The sequence below is a fragment of the Neodiprion pinetum genome, chromosome 4, assembly GCF_021155775.2.
Source record: "Neodiprion pinetum isolate iyNeoPine1 chromosome 4, iyNeoPine1.2, whole genome shotgun sequence".
Classification (NCBI taxonomy): domain Eukaryota; kingdom Metazoa; phylum Arthropoda; class Insecta; order Hymenoptera; family Diprionidae; genus Neodiprion; species Neodiprion pinetum.
Genome location: NC_060235.2, coordinates 42,772,015 through 42,790,274, shown reverse-complemented (window position 1 = coordinate 42,790,274; position 18,260 = coordinate 42,772,015). Strand labels below are relative to the sequence as shown.

The 18,260-nt window shown below is 39.0% G+C and overlaps 1 protein-coding gene across 7 annotated transcripts in view; it reads right to left on the bottom strand.

The window, feature by feature from the left end:
• Positions 1–252: 252 nt before the first annotated feature.
• LOC124216751 (aquaporin AQPcic) overlaps positions 253–18,260 on the bottom strand; it is a 39,893-nt gene continuing 21,885 nt past the window's right edge. For 2 of the 7 annotated variants that reach the window (XM_046621656.2, XM_046621652.2), the window contains 4 exons: positions 5,437–5,624; positions 3,613–3,756; positions 2,709–3,161; positions 253–2,566 (listed from right to left, as the gene is read on the bottom strand). In XM_046621656.2, coding sequence (XP_046477612.1) covers positions 2,558–2,566; positions 2,709–3,161; positions 3,613–3,756; positions 5,437–5,624 — 794 coding nt within the window. In that variant the 3' untranslated portion in view covers positions 253–2,557. Of the gene's footprint in view, positions 2,567–2,708; positions 3,162–3,612; positions 3,757–5,436; positions 5,625–5,933; positions 6,082–9,053; positions 9,633–10,217; positions 10,515–14,464; positions 15,123–17,325; positions 17,372–18,260 lie in introns of those variants that run through there. The other 5 variants (XM_046621657.2, XM_046621659.2, XM_046621658.2 and 2 more) reach the window with 5 other exon arrangements.

Below are 18,260 nucleotides of genomic sequence, written 5' to 3'. Positions count from 1 at the left end.
TAATCTTACTCAATGCTACAGATGGGTACCTACGGAGTTTTCGTGGAACACGTAATTTTTGTGGAACAGGAAATGATCCGCGGTTGTCAGCAACACTGATACTATAAATACAGCAGACATAGATGCAGCGAAAAAAGCAATCATCAAAACAGCGCTTCCACGATTTACAGAGCGCAGATTCGATCTAAAATCGGAAAGTAGTCAACTCATCATATTGCTGAAGAGGGATTCAAAATCACTATTATACTGGTATGCATGAATTATTGTTTCAATTATATTTTCGTATCACATAGTCGGACATTGTTTTTTATTTGTTTCCTAACCTTGACAAAATCTTAATATTAAAATCACGTATCTCGTTCTAGAACCATTCTAGGTTCCCGAGTCGAAATTTTATAACCCTGTTAAGCCTCTTAACACTCTATTGCTTCACAACTCGGATTTGATTCGAATTTGTATCTCATTAACGTTTTTCAGATCCTCACAGCTCACTATGACACTTCAATAGAACCTCGAATCTGCGGAACTCAAGAAAATAAAACTCAAGCATTATTTTTAGAGATCTAAACCAGGAATATTGCAACTGCGACTTACGAGGATCGAATAAGAACCAATTTGGATCTCACTAAAGCCCCTGACATGGGCACCAGGCCTTACGATTAGCACAATTTTAAGGTTCAATTGAAATATTTTTTACTCGGAATTTTCCGTAAATATTCTTGAGGTCCTAATGAGGTCTAAAATTTCGTCTCGGGTTATCTGTTAACCGTGCAATATTATACTTATGCCAATTCTACATTAAAGTATAAAATTTCCCTATGAGCATAGGCTTAGGTTAAATATATATAATATAATGTGTCTCGATATCTTGTAGAAGAACTTCGAATTGCATAACCGGGTATGATTCGAATGCAATGCAAGTGCTGAGCGAGTGAATTGACTGTCAGGAACTAGGACCAAACAGCGGGTGAGAAATTTCACCCACCGATTATCGAATGCCATCGTCAGTCGACTCCTGCTCTCATTGTCAAACACTCCTTCTACTTATCACGACATATTTCAAAATCGTACCTTTCGTTTCACACTTTCGGGAATAAGACACCGTTTGTTGCAGTACATACTAATCATATTAATAGTATCACTAATGTCGATTTATTGTAATAATAATCACCTATACAGTCATCACATTATGAAATTCATGCACCGTCGTCGAGAATATCTAGTACCAGAACGTTCATCCAATACCCCTAAATTTTTTTTTCAATTCTAAACAAATGTTCAAAATTATAATAATAATCGTTGTCTTTATGATAGTTGTAGCATTGGTATTTGAAATTGACAATGGTATAATAATAACACCAACACCAACAGTATTATTGATAGTAATTATCATAACAGTTATAATATCTTTCTACGCTACGTAATTCTAATCACTGTTGCACCAGTAAGTAATAATAACATTACAGTAATTAACAGTACCTGGACGTGATAATGGTATAATAATATTAATAACATAGGTATAGCGATACATGAAGTACGTATAGTGGTTTGAATTTTTAGTTTGTCAATAATAAAATTACATACAGTGGAGCACGTATGTGCTTGGTCTACATACGATTACTGGGATGATGGAAAAAAAAGAAAGATATTACGTAATCCCTTTCACTTTTACAACCAATAACCATCGATTTCTCGAATCAACTTTTGAAAAGAATTTACAATTGAGAAGCATTGGAGCGACACGATTCACACGATACTGGTTACCTTGTTTAACACCCAGCTGTACCAATATATGTCAGTACATTTGTTTTAAATAAAATATATATGTATCTGATACGTGTAAATTTAGATATGTACAGCTTTGGTTACTTTATTTACAGAATGATTAGAAAAAAAAGACTAATTGTAAAAGAAAACTAATAACGCAGTTACAGACAAAACACACGTTGATCCAGCATAATAGTAAGCTTGATACTTGTGGTTAATTTATACATTAAATACAACTAATTATTGCCGTCGACTTTTTCCTCGTCTCACTTCATCAACATAAAGCAATGAATTTTAATTTCGAATCCAATTTACACTTTACAATTTATAGATACAGAGCATTCGCATTATCAATTTAATATATCATCGACCGATTGTCGAGCTATTTGTGAACGACACGGTTGATTTGCAGAACAATCATAAAGCGAATTTTCATCGTTCTGAATTGTACATTATACGAACAAGCGATATTTTCATTTTTGTCAAAAATATGTACATACGTTCCATATTTGTAATTAGTCTGATCCACGAATGCTTACGGCATACGTATCACACTGATAGCATTGGTATTGATTTCAACGCTTCGAAGTCACCAGCATATACTCCGATAACCTTGTCCTCCTCTTTATCTTCCTCCTTCACCATCTTTCTTCTTGCATTCCCGCATTCGAAAACTCTTAATATGAATGCAGAACAGCGACGTTTCGTAAGATTACCAGACGAGTACAATCAATACGAAGGGTCTAATCTTCGTATCGCGATCCGTCAGAAACTGTACGGCCGTCTGGGTTCAGTTAACCTGAAAAGACCAAAGAATATACCACACATGTTAATAGCCCGGGGCACGCCTCATTTATTCATTATTCATCCAAGTTCACCAGTATCGAAGAAAACCAGAACGTTTCACATTTCAGCATTATATACATGTAATTTCAACACACCTCCTGTTTTTCAGTTGCAACGGAGTTAAGCGCTGCAGCCTCTGGTATGTCTTTATCGGCTGGTTTCCGTGGCCAGAACAGAGTCTTGTAGGCCAGGGTGGCCAAAATGGACCCAGCCATTGGTCCCAGCCAGTATACCCAGTGAGAGCTCCACGCGTTGTTCCAAAGAGCAGGACCGAACGTTCGTGCTGGGTTCATGCTGCACCCGGTGTAAGGTCCACCCGACAGCGACAACGTGGTGACAGTCAATCCAAACTTGATTGGAGTGGAGTCGCTGTTCCTCGCGTTGCGGGGATCCCAAGAGGCGCAGCAGAGAAGGATCAGGACTCCGGTGGTCACTGTCTCCACTATAAGGCCCTGGATCACCGATATTTTCGTGTGGATCAAGGTCACGCAAAACGAACTTGCACTTGTATCATCACCGTTGTGCAGAAGTTCAGTAGGGGTTATAGCCTGCAAAGTGACCACGTTCATTATTAGGAAAGAAACCATCAGACCACGTCATCAGAAGCATGTTCGATCATCGTGATCATGGAGAGGAGACTATAAATAAAGAGCAAAAACTCAAATGGATGAATTGACAAAACTTGTCACAGTAATCGTACGCGTCAGGTTTATTTTTAGTACCACCAGGGTCGATGGTAATCCTTTTGCACCGAAGTCTCATCGGTTGCGGGGATGACCAAAATCGACTAATCGATGATCTTGCAATCTGATTTGTAGAAATTTTTCACTGCCACCTTATTTTGAGGTAGCTATTTGTTTACATGAAGATCGGTCTCCTTACGTAGTCTTCATGATTGTCTTGAACAAGAGAACGATGCAAACTATCCACTTGGCGCATGTCTTGGGATCAAGGAAATATGGAATTCGGAACATCTTATTTATGAGGATCTCTACTAACCTTCAGCATTCCGTATCCGACTACAGCACCCGATAATTGTGCTAGTATGTAGACCGCAGCTGCGGGAAGAGATTTGTGGCCCAGTATAACTGCACTCACCGTCACCGCAGGATTAATGTGGGCGACGCTAATGTGTCCGATGATCTGCCAAATAAAAAAAAAAAATCATGAAGCTTATAGAGTATCCTGAAATTTGGAGGACTTGTTCATTATTAAAGGAACTCTTGAAGGCGATGACCGAATGAGCGGTGACAGTTCGCTGAACGCGATAAAAAGTTACACTTAACGTTTAATACACGGTGTCAACATTTTATAGTGCCACCACTGGCCCGGTTCTTCGAATCAATTAACTTATATTCATCAGGACGCCATGCGTGTTTCATTCGAGAACCTTGATATCACCAATGGTGTAACACTGACGCGGAAACGTGATTAATCCAAGTTTACGCTCAAGAATCAACGTTGAGAATCGGTGACTCGATGATTTATCTAACAGTTAGCGCGAATGCACAGTTGCAGAGTTCATCCCGCGGTATAAGCTTTACCTTCACAAGTCAAATACAGGTTCTCATTCTGTGCTGTCCATTCATCTTTCGAAAATCATGAAACGGAGTGCGGTTATCTTCTATTGAACATTCCTAAGCCATGCATAATTTCTATCCAATAACTCTGTCCCAAATAGCATTGATTCTTTATTATCTATTGTTATAAAATTTCTAGTCTACAGTTACTTCTGTACAATGCTGCGACTTAGATTGAACACATGAAACAACACGTCAGCGATCCGTTTCTATAAACAATGGTATTACTGACTACGTTAACTGCGTAAACAAATCGCGATAGCTTTTCATGATTTTATTAACATCTGTTCGTAAGCGTGCCTTATTAACGAGATTATCTTGACTCGGTTGTTACGCGAGCGCGTGCGTGAGATAACCCTGTGAACTTGCAAAGTCTGAACCCCGTTAAGGATAACTTCATATTTCATGAAGGTAGTTCAAGAACAAAAGCTTGTTGAGAAATGCAACGATGCAACTTCGCTATCAAGGAAATTAAACAATTATCAAATGATTAATTGAAATCCAGCTACTAGTTACAAGCTTTCGATATTTTTATTGAAACCAACCGTGACGATGAACCATGAATAATTTCAGCGATTTCCCCGATTAACTTATCATACGACGGCACGTAAGCATTTTAAGCAATACATGAAAGTGGATCGTGCAGAAATATTGAAAAATAAGTATAAGCACACGTACAATTCTCATATTCAAGTATAAATAAGTGACCCGTATGATCTCACAGTAATCCAGTTGGATATTCACTCAACTATTTCTTTCGTCCTTCGATTCTTATTATTATTTTTTGTTTGTTTATTTCTCTCTTCTACTATTTATTTTAAGAATTATTTTTATGTACCGCGTTAACGCTACGGCGTTAAAGAAATAGTCATGATAATAATATTAGTTTCTTTTCTTCGAAGCACAGCCAAGTTTTCCTGTTGTTCGTAGACATTCTACGCGAACGTAATATATAAAATGTAGCAAAATTGAAATTCCGAGTATTCAAAGAACCACGCAAAATTACCTCTAACTGTCTTTAGTTCTCGACTGTTTTCTTCAGACAGATACTTCGGACGATGATGACAAAATGATACCATCATCGGAAACTAATAGTGAAGTGGTAATTGCAATGTTTAACGAATCATTCAATTCTTCTACTTCTAAGCAACAAGCAAAACAAGGACGACTTCCTGTTCCAACACTTCGATCAAAGTTGTCACTCTGGTAGCATACAATGACGATTACATAACAATTTCCATACCTGGATGACACACGTGACAGCAAATCCAAATGTCAGGGCAGTTTGAAGGGCGTTAGGAATATCCGTCAAGGAACCAACGCAGCCCATGCAACCAACGAAAATGAGGATTGCCGTTCCCAAGAACTCAGCCAGCCCCGCGACCAGAGTTTGCGACCATGATGCCTCATCCTTCAGCAACTGCTTGATCCCTGAGAACAGAATTGACAAATACATGGGATTAGCAAAGCTATTCCATTGGTTGAGCAAGATTTGTGTACTTCTGTGATTAGTAGGTTCCGTTTTATTCGCGTGCAAGCCAATCGTTACGAGTTAAACTCGGACTAGATAAAAAAAATTTCCTACAAAAAGTTGGCTTGATTGTCCCATTGAAAACATCCGCACGTGCAGCAGTGCAACGCCTTTGATAATTTCTACTCAAACCCCGATTCTAGCAATTGTAATCGGTGGTCAATTTTGGATAAAAAGATGTTCCCTGCCGTCAGATATTGCGAACTAACCAAAATTCCGTTTCCATGTAAAACGCAACGTTGACTCATTGTCAGTCGTACGCATGGCGCATATTGTTTTCTCAAATCCATTTAAATTCAAATACAGCGATGTAGAAAAGTTCATTACGGGTTTGCGGTATTCTTTTGACGATCAAGTCTTGAGTACCAGTGCGAGGGTTATCCGAAGAACATTCGTCAACTCAAAAACCGGTAAGATTTTGTTTGAGTTACCGTGTAACCGATCGTTAAGAAGCACTCAAAACTTGTGACGCAATACAGTTAAAAGAGGTCACGTGACCAGTGATATTCGAACCGAATCCGCTTGCGACGTTCATGTATTGACTTATTATACACTATAGGTATGTAAACTTCATGCGCAGCGTGACGAAATACTTGAACAAAAGTCACCTCGCGATATGAACGCAGCATCATGTAACCTGGCATTTGACGCATCTGATGCAGCTGCCTCAGCTGCGGCAAATCGCGTTTTGATATTACAATCGCAATAATGTCATACCGATCGTTAGCTCGTTTTCAATTCATACGTTTCTTCTTGTGCAGATGTAGAAGTTGTAAACAAAAATTACAATTGTTTATACTGCAAGTGCCAAGACAAATTAACTGAATAGAAACAATGTTATAAATGTTACATTTCAATGGTTAACATCTGTGTCTTACTGCACAAAGTAACGTCGAAACTGATGATCTTATACGCATATGTGACGAATATAGTTCACAATAATTTGTATCGTAAGCTTATTCTCAAACGACGTTCTTTCGCCTGTAACAAAAATGTTAATATCGCCGCAACATGTAAGTGCACGCACTGGTGATGTAACGAATATTCGCATCCGCATTCAGAAAAATCGTGCGAGTATTTTGCGAATGTGAATGTCACGAATACCTCATATTTCGCTCATAAATAATGTGAAAATAATATTAAATAAGACAAAAAACATTGGTTTGATGATGAAGTTTTATTATAAAAGTTTGAATCACACTCTAACCTCAAATTAATTTGTTACCGTTATCCATTCGTCGTTAAAAATAATCAAAAAATCAGCTCACGATCAGTTCGGATCAGCTCGGCAATTTCCGGAATAATATGCAAACGGCGCTAAAAATCAATCGTCAGCTTTTAGTCATAGAGAAATGGCGCCAGATTTAAAAACGTATATTCGCATTCGCATCCGCATTCGCGAATACATAAAAATTTACATTCGTTACATGACTAGAATACACGCTCCGTTTCCCTACATGTTGTAACAGCGTAAACACAAGTGGCAATGACAACTATCTGAATTCTTGGATAAAAATCGGTGGTGTCATGTCCGGAAAAATGTATTCGGAAAATTAGCGATAACATTTAGGCAATTAGGTATGGCAATTAAGAAGACCGTTACCGCGTTTGACCTGGAACGATCTCCTCGGCGTATCGCAGAGCTATTAACGATCTTTTCCAGCCTAATTCAGTACAATGCCGGGAAGAAGAGAGACAGAGAGAGGTATCCTGGCGTCTCCCGGTTATCTTGGATATTAGGCATTGTCCGAACCGAAGTTTCCGGAGTACCCCACAAGGTAAGCAAGTGAACGTCTCGCTGGTTTTTTTCCACTCCTCTCTATCCCAGACCTTTTCCACGCGATGAAGAGAGCAAAAGAGGGGATAAAATAGAAGCGTGTCGAGCTGACGGCTCTGTTTGGCCTGGGCATTACAAATGGTAGGGAAGAGAACACTGCGAGAACGTCGGCATACCTGCAACCTTTGCCGGATGTCCGTGAGACTCGCAGCCTCGCAACAATACATCACCTTCCTTTGGGACCCGGTCCACTTCACTGCCGATGCAGCTTCCACTCGCGAGGGGAGAGGGGGAACGTGGAAAAGTACAGTAAACCGGGGGACTTGCTCGTCTGGTTGGTCTCTTCATCACCGGCGAAGTATACCTGAACGAGACGACGGCTAGGGCTATTCGAATTCGACTGGAATCTTCTTTTCGTCGCCGTTACGCGGCGGACGCGCATCAAACGTGATGCCCGCGGACTTTTGGCCGTCAGGCTGAATTCGAAAACAGTGAATCATTCGGGCGAAGGGTAGCTTATACAGGGATTGCTTGTATTTGTCAAATTCAAACATTCGACGGCCAGATATCAACTTGTCACAAATTGCACCGATCAGCACGCATTCAGAGGCTGGGTTATAGATGTCAAGTTTTGATTACGTCCGCGTTACTAACGAAGAAAGAAATAGTTTCGTTATCGATGCGGTTTGTTTTTTATTTCAACGTGCTGATTATACTTCGAGGCTTGTTTATCGACGTAAAAATAAAAAAAACGAAAACAAACTTTACAAGTATCAAACAAAGATTTTGCTCGTTATTCGATGTATGGAATAAAAATTTATTCATTTTAATATAATACCCAAAACATGAATGAATTATTTGCAATTCACCTGAGTCGAAAACCTGTGTCAGATGCACTGTCAGCGTTAATGGCCTTATCATTTCAGTTATGACACCAAGTGACTGTGCAGCATTGTTGTCGCATTGTTAGACGCATCGTTAATCCCGATTACATTATCATGCTGAATGCAGCGCGTGTTTACAGGTACGAATGGAATCTATCCATTAGCCGTACGGAAACGCGGGAAGAATTATCGCCTCTCCCCGAAGAAAATCACCCAATTGTCTAATTGGTCGTTACGAATGCAGAGCGCGTCTTCGAAATGCACTTGCAATGATTGTTATTATCGCATATCGTGCGAATCTAGCCCGAGGATGCCTGATATGAGCGAATCAGCGATACGTTACTTCGTGCGGAACATTAAGCGACTAATTTTATACCTCGCGGTGAAATCTCGGACAAAAATAGCCGGGCCTTTTTCTCATTCCATCCTAAGCCGCGAATTCGCCGCTTCGTTACGTGACGGAGTCTAAAAATGAAATCGTGGGACGGTAGAGCATATTTTTTCTCCTTATCGTTCGAAGGGCTCTTTTTCAATTCAATTTCATCATCTCGTCCACCTGCATCGATCAGCGAGCGGCACGAGCAAAGAAAGAAAGGGATCGGCAAAGCGTGCAGGCTGGATTGCGGTTGTTAATTAAGCTCGAAAAAGTACACATTACATCACCCTACGTGATTGGGATTCTTCGAGCAAGCTCTGACTGTCTGGTGTTTCCAGCGATCCGAACGTTGTTCGATGATAAGGAGACCCGTTGTGAACATTCCGATTCTCCGCCATGCCGTTTTATTTTTAAGAAAAATTCAAAAGGCGAACCGATCCGAATATTTTTCTTTCAATTCTTCTCCACCGCTGCAAGTTCAGGGTTGAGGTCGAAACTCCCCGGCGCTTGCGCCGTTCTTCAAAGTTCTTCACCCCGACTTGGCGTCGAGTCAAGTCCAACTTTTTAAAACTGTTTATGCCTACGTTTTATTTGTATTATTTCTTTCTCTTTTCTCTCGGTTACCAAACGTGCGAAAACCCGGCAGAACAGACCTTAGCCTTTTACCAGAAAATCGGGCACGGGCTAATTCCGCGGTAAGTTTCACCAACTGGATAGTGCGCGGTTATTTTTGAACCCACGGACAACAAAATTTCACTCCTACTGACCGACGACTGCAGACTGACTGATCGACCACCTCGGCTTTGAACACCTACTTGCCGAAAGTTCCCACTTTAGACTACGCCGGTAGCGAGTCGTCGGTCGCTTCGAGTTCTCACGGCAAAGGCCAGCCTGCAGAATGCCGGAATGCGGTGCGAATATGTACGAACTCTGGTTAGCTGAGTAAAAAAAGGAAAAAAAAAAAAACAAAAAGACAACTCGGCAGGTAAACGCCTATGTGCAAACACAGGCCGTAAGTCTCGCTATTACATTTCGAGGGACCAATTGCAATAATCGAAAACGTCACGGGTGTACTGTTTTAATTGTATACGCATACACCGCAAGTGTGCGTCTGTCAAAAAAAAAAAAAAAAAAGCAATAACCGGACGGAAGGTAAAACATGTGGCAGGAAGATGCCGAGAATAAATTGCATCTGCGTACACAGTAAAGAAGAAAAGAGGATGAATAAAAATTTTTATGCTCAATTTACCCAATGTGGCAAAAAAAATATACCGTTGATTCGAGTAAATACGATTTCGAAAATCATTTTACGGATCCGCTCTTATGTTGAATCAAACGACATTAATTTGTTTGCAATGGATAAGAAGAAGAAGAAGAAAAAACACATTCCTCTTTCACCGCGTTTGACAAATTCAAATTCTTTCTCTTCGCGTGGCGATGAGGAGGAAATATTTACCTTCGGTAGAACCCCGGCGGGACATGGTCGGTTAAAAATTGTAACCCTCCGATCTTCGGACGACGACGAAGTGTAATTTGGTACCGTTCGTCTTTCGGCCAAAAAATTTCCAGTCTTCCTAGACGATTGGGGGATGACGTCCGAGGTATGAAAAAAGAAACTTTGCCCGCAGTTATTGCCGCTATTTCGCTACTGATACCAGCCAGTTCGCACCACCTACTGACTACCGCGAGAACAGGGCCATGCTCTGTCTCTCCGGGAGTGATGATGGGCAAATGGTTGATGCTTTTATCATAACTGCCGCGGCGTACGTACGATAAGCCTCGGCTGCCGAGCTCCCCTCCGACGTTTATTTTCAATATGTATAGATATAATAAATGATTTGTGCAATACTTCGTACGCGATGAATTACAGCAGGCTGGCATCATTCGCCGATACAGTGAACCAGAAATTTGTTTTTCGCTATCAATCGCGCGCGGTTTTGAAACGACGAAAAAAACAAAAATTAGATATCTGTACCGCCGAGCCTTTATGCAACATTGTAACAAATTTGTGCGAACGTACGTTTGTAACGTGAGCCACGTGTTTTATACGCACGTATTATTATGTACAGAGACGATATTTTCACAAGGCGAACCGTCGTCCCCCCTCCATACCTCATTCAAAATCACTATTGTTTACGCTTTAGTCGAGACCCGCGATTTCAGATGCAATCTGAACACTTGAGAGCCATAATCGGGGCAGATTAGATTCTCAGATCTCGACCGAACGGTTGGATTTCATTTGAACAATTCAACACGCTCAATCTGAAGATTTACAACGAATGCATGATATTTTCAAAACGAGGATTGTTAGTTAATTGATTTTCTTTATCCTCCTATTCCCCCGCAATTATTGCGACGGAAGGAAAAGAATTTAATTCGATGAGCTCGATAAGTGATCGGATTATATCCGCGCACTCGAGTGACGATCATCGTCACTTTAAATCGAAATGAAATAACTAAATGCACGATCCTTCCTTGTTTGAGTGTTGCTTATATAAATACGTCTGCGTACAAAGAAAGATATTAAGTCGTCAAACCTAGCGAGGAAATTTTTTTTCACTTCGAAGCTATTACGCATTTGTTGGAACAACAGGATCTATGCATTAATTTAAATGTAACGCACATTTTCGAGCGATATGTATATTAAGGAAACGAATATTGTTTACCTAGGATTGAGCTACTATGTTTTTCAAATTTGATATCCATACGATGAAGTCAATCATCGTTTGAATAGGAGAAACGCGAGCTGCGTGAAAACAGACGTTCATCTGTTGGACCAGAGTTTAACATTTCTTGAAAAAAAATATTTTTACATTTTACCGTAACACAAATTGGAAAAAATAATTCTTTCTCGGATTTAACTACTATAATGATGCTTTTTACTCATATTGCAAACAAAACTAATCGGTATCTAGTTTTATGAAATTAATATTATTTCTGAATCTTTGGTATAAATGAAAATGATATAATGAAAAGCAACTTCAGAGATATTTATACCTGAGCCCTTTGAATTTTGTGAACTTGAAATCATACGTGCAATGAATAATAGAATTATACAAACGTATTTTTTTATTCAAGTACAAGCGGATTAGTCAATACGACTTTAGTTTGTTTTGTACAATGTCATATATTATTTTACGAGACAAACCGAATACGCTTCGACTGAAATTTCTATGTTTTCTATAAACCAATTCATCAATCGAGTTGTCTGGATTCTGACTGAACGACGATTTAAGTGATTAAATTTTTCTATCATAAACTTGAATAGAAAGTTGTTGTATTCGAAAATCGGTAAACCGTTGCTACGAACAAACGTAGCCTCAGGATTAATTGTGTAAAAAAAATATGGCGTAGTTAATAATATTAATACACCGCGATAAGCTCCCTCACTCTTTTGGATCGTTGCTTCAGTTTGAAATAAGCTAAGCCCCGAATTTCAACTGACCAATTCGCCAAGAAGGTGCCGAAAGGTATAACGTCTGGCCCTTTATTCGTGTCGAAAAGGTGATAAAAAGTGAAAGTCTGCATTGAGTACGAATTAAACGTTCTACCAATGCCTGCGTAACTTTTTTCTAAGCAGGCGCGACACGATTACAATATTTTTCCAATGCCGATAGAGACACGAAGATGAAAATCTTGACTGCACGGTTACGTCGATTCGAGATTTATCCGTAACCTTTGAAAATTCATGACTAATTCATGAATTGCTGTTGTCCCTTCAAGCGCTCGGTGATAATTGGGTGAAACTGGTTTTCTCTAAACTCTGTTCATGGTTTCGAAGGTTGAAAATATAATTCTCGGTACACACGCAGGTGCATGAATCGCAATCGGAACCGAGTACGAATTATAAAGTGATAAAAAAAAAAAAACCATTTGCAAAAACGTTTTGCGCGAAGTTTCTTGAATTATACAAAAGTCGAGGCTGCAATGTTTGTTTACATTTTTTCAGCCACCACGTAGGAAAAAAATCTCTAGAAATTAACGTCACTGGCTAATTTAGTTCATTCGGAATTCGACAAACATATTACGTAAAGTAGGAGAATTGACTGATCGTTTTTCTTTTTCTTCATCATTCACTCACACGCTCAACCGATCTTTGACGGTTATTCGTTATTTGTTTTCTAGTTTCTTTCTTCTTTTATCGTTTTTTTTTTTTCTTTCACCAAGATTCTAAAACGTGTGAGCATATCAACTAATAGCTTCGTTCGCGGTGTGTATTTGTGTAGCCACGTTACACACAAGCGTCGTAAAATGACAATTTTTTTAATTCGCAAATTTGAAATACCGTACTTATAAGGCGTAGCAGGTACGAAATTCCATACTTCCAATTCGCTTTCTCAGACATTCTAGCAACGTCCAGCCAACGTTTAATTTCCGATCGTGCAAAAAATTACGCAACGATGCACTTTAATAACGACGAACTTTGTCTCACGTGAATTAAAACGTGACGATGCCGAATAGATTTTTCATCGTATCGTAGAGCGTCACGTCTAATAACGCAATAAGAATCTTACCACTCGGCGTCCAAATCTGGCAATAATCGATAACGAGGTGTATTTCATTTATTGGGTAATGCAACTTGATCGATGTATAGGCGTCGATAAGATACTGAGGATGAAAAAGAAAAGTCTAATCACGTGCCAATTAGTGAGTCGCAAGTCGAGAAAAGTCGAAATTAACGAGAAATTCACTCCCGAGCATTACACAAGCAAAAAACATTGCAAAATTCTCGCCCTGCTGATGAGGCAAAATATTATCGATCGGTGTCGCGGGTGCAATGTACACACACGTATATAATGTACGGCATGTTATCTACATTATGTGCATATAACACCTAGCGATATCAGGGAGAAAAGCCACAAAGATCAAGCGTCGAGTGATACAACAACGCCTGACACGAGATAGAGTCTCGGTACAATATAAAACGTCAGTCTTGATTTATTGATTCAGATCAACTCTTCAATCGCCGGATTGACGTTTCAGTTTGAGGTAATTTGTAGGAAAATGGTACGTCGAGACAGGGCGAGCGAAATCACAACTGATAAGCATTTCCGTGCTACGGATAGCCGTAAATAAGTTCGTTCGAAATAGACGGTGTAGCAACCGTTGAAACAACGTGTATATCATGAATCGATCGAAAGAATATTTGAGAAAATTTGCAACTTTTTAATCGTGACAATCGAACGAAAAAAAGTCGTTGACAAGCGTTTGAATTATGCTTAAATTCCGTGACATCGTAAATAAGGTGTTCTTAAGTTAGACCAAATAGGAATGAATCCGACCTTCGCCTAGTTTCGAAAATTTCATAGTACTATACCTATCATTGGATCGTGAGATAGATAAGAAGTTGACTGCGTATGTAGGGAGAAAAATCACGTCAATAAGATATAATTTAAGTGTAAACAGACAAAACAGAACATGTGTGTGAATTTTTTGTTAGCGGTCCTATTTGAACAACAACGCGGCTTTACTCAATACCAAACGGACTACGGACTAATGAGAGAATCATGCGCAGTTTGATATTACTTTTGCAAAAGGATATGCGTATATTTGAAGCTGCAAAAAAATTAGCCGACGCGAGTTACATATATACATATATATATATATACACATGTATGTACATAATATATTTACGTAAACCTACGTGCGAAAATTTGACGACGTTGGTATGTTTCGCACGTGTATCTGTTTCGGTACACCTACCCATATACGTGATCACACGCGTGCACAGGTCCGAAGAGATTGTACAATAATAATAAACTGAGGAGGCACGTCGGCCGAGCCAATGAACACCGCCAACGAAATCAGTCGGAGGTTAGTTAAGTCGACAGTTTTATTTATAAGTCAGGTAGACGAACGTCACGATAACTTGACGCTGTTTCTTGTTGTTTAGTTGTGTTCCTTTTCTTTATTTTTTTTATTTTCATTCTTCTTCTTCTTCTATCCGTCGCCTCGATTAGTTTCCCTCTCTCTCTCTCTTGTTTGCCTGCGTTTTTTTCCTTTCCTCTCTCTTTTTATCCTCATTAGGATTAGATACGAAAGAGACGCACACGAGCAGCCAGGAGGCACGGCGCACCGTGACGTTGAATTCCAAGGTTAGTATTATCCAGCAACGGGAAGATGGGGGCTCGGTTTCGATAATTTATTCCATTTGTTTTTTTTTTTTTTTTTGTTTTTTGCATCCGAATGTAATAAACAAACCTATCCATCGTCCCGGAGGCGCCAGCCACCGTATATCATGAATAAAATCAACGAAAAATCACTTCTATAACCGTTTAAAAAAGTCCTGTATTCTTCCGCAATGTAACATTGTTGCAATACACTAGATATACGCACACTACACTGTACTGCACATACGAATGTGACTGAATGATTTAGACCACGCTTGCAGGCACATTTGCGAGAAGAATAGAAAGAAAAAAAAAATTGCAAAAATCAGTAATCAGATAACCCGAGCGCACTGAGCATACATTTTTAACAGAGCTCCGACCTTTCCGCGCGTGCAAAATATGGCGTACTGAACTGTTTCGCTTTAATCGCATCTCGTTTATTACGGCTGCTAGATTCCACGACAAAATTTACCCGCTCACTTCCGACCGACTGGTTCTTATCTCGAGCCTTTTCCGACACGTCGAGTCATTCGCATAAGTACTCAAGTGAGCCTGGATTTCTGGCAATAAATAGTCAAACAACACGAGCGAAAAGTCTTTTCTCATCTCCTGCCCCTTTTATTTCCGATCGTAAAATTTCATCTCGGACATCGGAATGTCCACGAGAGTGCGAAGGTCGTCTACATGTTATAATATAATACGCTTCTGGCCGCAATCGTATGCTTACACATTACGCAACCGTGTCAAAGTTCGATAGTTAGGTGTATCGAGAATATTTACTCGGAATCGAGCTCGTCAGGAAGTTATCGAGTATCGGCCTCGTGCAATCGGGTCGACGGTTTTACAATGAGTGCGGTTCGGTGGCTACAAATTAATTATCGATACGTCGGTGAGGAAGTTCCGACGATCGTGGAAGAAAAAAAAAACGACTTTCTTGGAGCAGATGCAATTTCTTTTTCCATATTTTCTGGTCTGCACTTCCTGTTCAGAGCCTTGTGAATAAATGAATAATAATCATTGATCGTTTCTGAAGCGATGACATGCAGAAAACCTTTCCCATACCGTTTCAGCTTCGACATTGACCGAATTTTAAAACAGGCGGAAGGGCCGAGTGATCGAAAACGGTATATCAAAATTTTCACGTGTTAGGTTGTCGTACATAATTGTATGGTTACACGGCTAATTGTAAGAGAATGTAATTTAAACTTGTTTTTATGAGATTTATGACACAAAAGGCGGGGAAATCGTGTTCTATTTGAAATGTTATATGTTTTTTAAGTTATAGTTTAATGATGATGCACTTGACAGATAAAACGCAGCGTATATAAATCGTACAACTCGTCATAGATTAGATTCTAAATTACAACTTGTTGTTGTAAATAAATAATTGTACTTCTTATCTTGCATGTATTCACGTATTTATCTTTTTTCTTCTTTTTTTGTTTTGTCACTTCGTTGATAACATCAAAATGTCAAAGGGTAAGTTGATGCGTAATTAGGCTGTTGCAAAAGAATCACGAATATAGAAGATAAAGTAAACAAAATTCGCGATTTCGTGGAATTCGATGCCAAATGTTATCAATACTTCTACGCGTTGCTAAAAATGTGTGGCTCACTGCTGGTCTGAATGTGTACGATACCGTGATGTGATGAAAATTCATCATTGTCCCAGATCGTTTAGTTTCTACAATGAAAAATTCTCCCACACATTTCCATTTGCCTGTATATATGCTTTGACGGTTCCAATACTGCTGTGAAAATTAGGAATATAAGAAAATGTTGATTTGCAATATTTACAGAAATGAAACCGTCTGCCCCAAATGTACAAGCAAGGCAGACGGATATTTTACACTACGACTGATATACAGGACAACTACGATTTATTATACATCAAGTGCACGAATCTCGGTCACCAAAAATTTGTGTTTTCGTAGCTTTTAATTTCCAGCAGCCAGATATTTTCTTCTATGAAATCTATCTCGTGTACGGACGTAAACATTGAATTACACGTAAGAATAGAATTTTTTGAATCAACTGAACAAATTTAGTCAGAATATAATGATAAATTATCGTTCAAGCCAAGTGTGCCGAGTGTGTTGAAGATTTATCAGCTGACAGTCGAAATGAATATCACTTCAAGCCCAAAGAAATATCTTTTCTTTGTATAATATGACTTCATTTTTTATCGATCTACAGTTTATATGTATAACGCTGTAATATTGATAACATAGCCCAAATTTCGCTGCCATTTTAAATTTCTTTTCTTCTACTTTCAATTTATTGCCAGGGGATTAAAAAGCGATAATGAAAGCAAAGCAGCTGTCAAAAATTGAGATGTATCGCATAATTCTCAATCAACGTAATGATTATGAATAATAATAATAATAAAAAAAAGCGATTGCAATTTCACTTTAAATACGATCTGTATTTACTGCGTTGTTGGTTTATAATTACTTTTGCGGTGATGCTCGATGATGTGCACCATGTTAGTAGCCTCTTTGGAACTTCCGGAATGGCGAAACCTCCGCCCGGGCGAATCTCGAATCTTAATATTCACCGAGAACAATCCTGCGTACTAAAAATACCAGACATTTTCATTTTTAAATCATTAAGACGAAACGAAAAGCTGAGAAATATTAGCATCTGTCTTATTTTCCGCAGAATCTCTATCGTTGTCAATTATCTAACACGGTCATACCTTCGGTCTGATCTAGCAAGCCTGACGGGGTGAGATAGAAATCTTAGAGAAAAAAAAAACTTATTAGATTGAAACATAACTTTTCAGGTTTTGAAGAGGTGCTTCAGGCGATTTGTCATTTTACATATTTAGATAACATGCGACGATTATCAAGCGCGAAAGCTTTTTCAACTCGTGCATCTCGCTTTGCAGGCGATAAAATTATGATCCATGCATCAGATGATCTAAGAAATTATCGAAAAGGATCGAAGTGATTGTACATTGCAGACAGTTACTTTTTTCTTTTGGGCACGGATTAAAAGAGAGGAACAGAAAAGATATCGCAGTCTGGTAGTCAGTAGTCGAGAACAATGAAATCGTTGAAGTCACGAGATATCCAATTAACGAAAGTATAGATGGTGAATGAAGAAATCTCTGTTCAAAGAGTTGAAAATTTAACATAATTTCTTAGAGTTGCTCTCACAGTGAGACTTGAAAAACTTTGCGATTAGACTGGAGCGTTTTTTTTTTTTTTTTCGTAAGGCACGAATCGATTGTTCGCGAAGATACAAGGAAACTATGAATATTTATCAAACAAAAGACAATCTTGAAATTGATGAGGAAAATTGAATGAAATAAATGTTTTTGCAAAAAGAAGCGTTTAGTAAATTTTAAGCCAGCCAGATCAGACGCGCGATAATAAATGACGGAA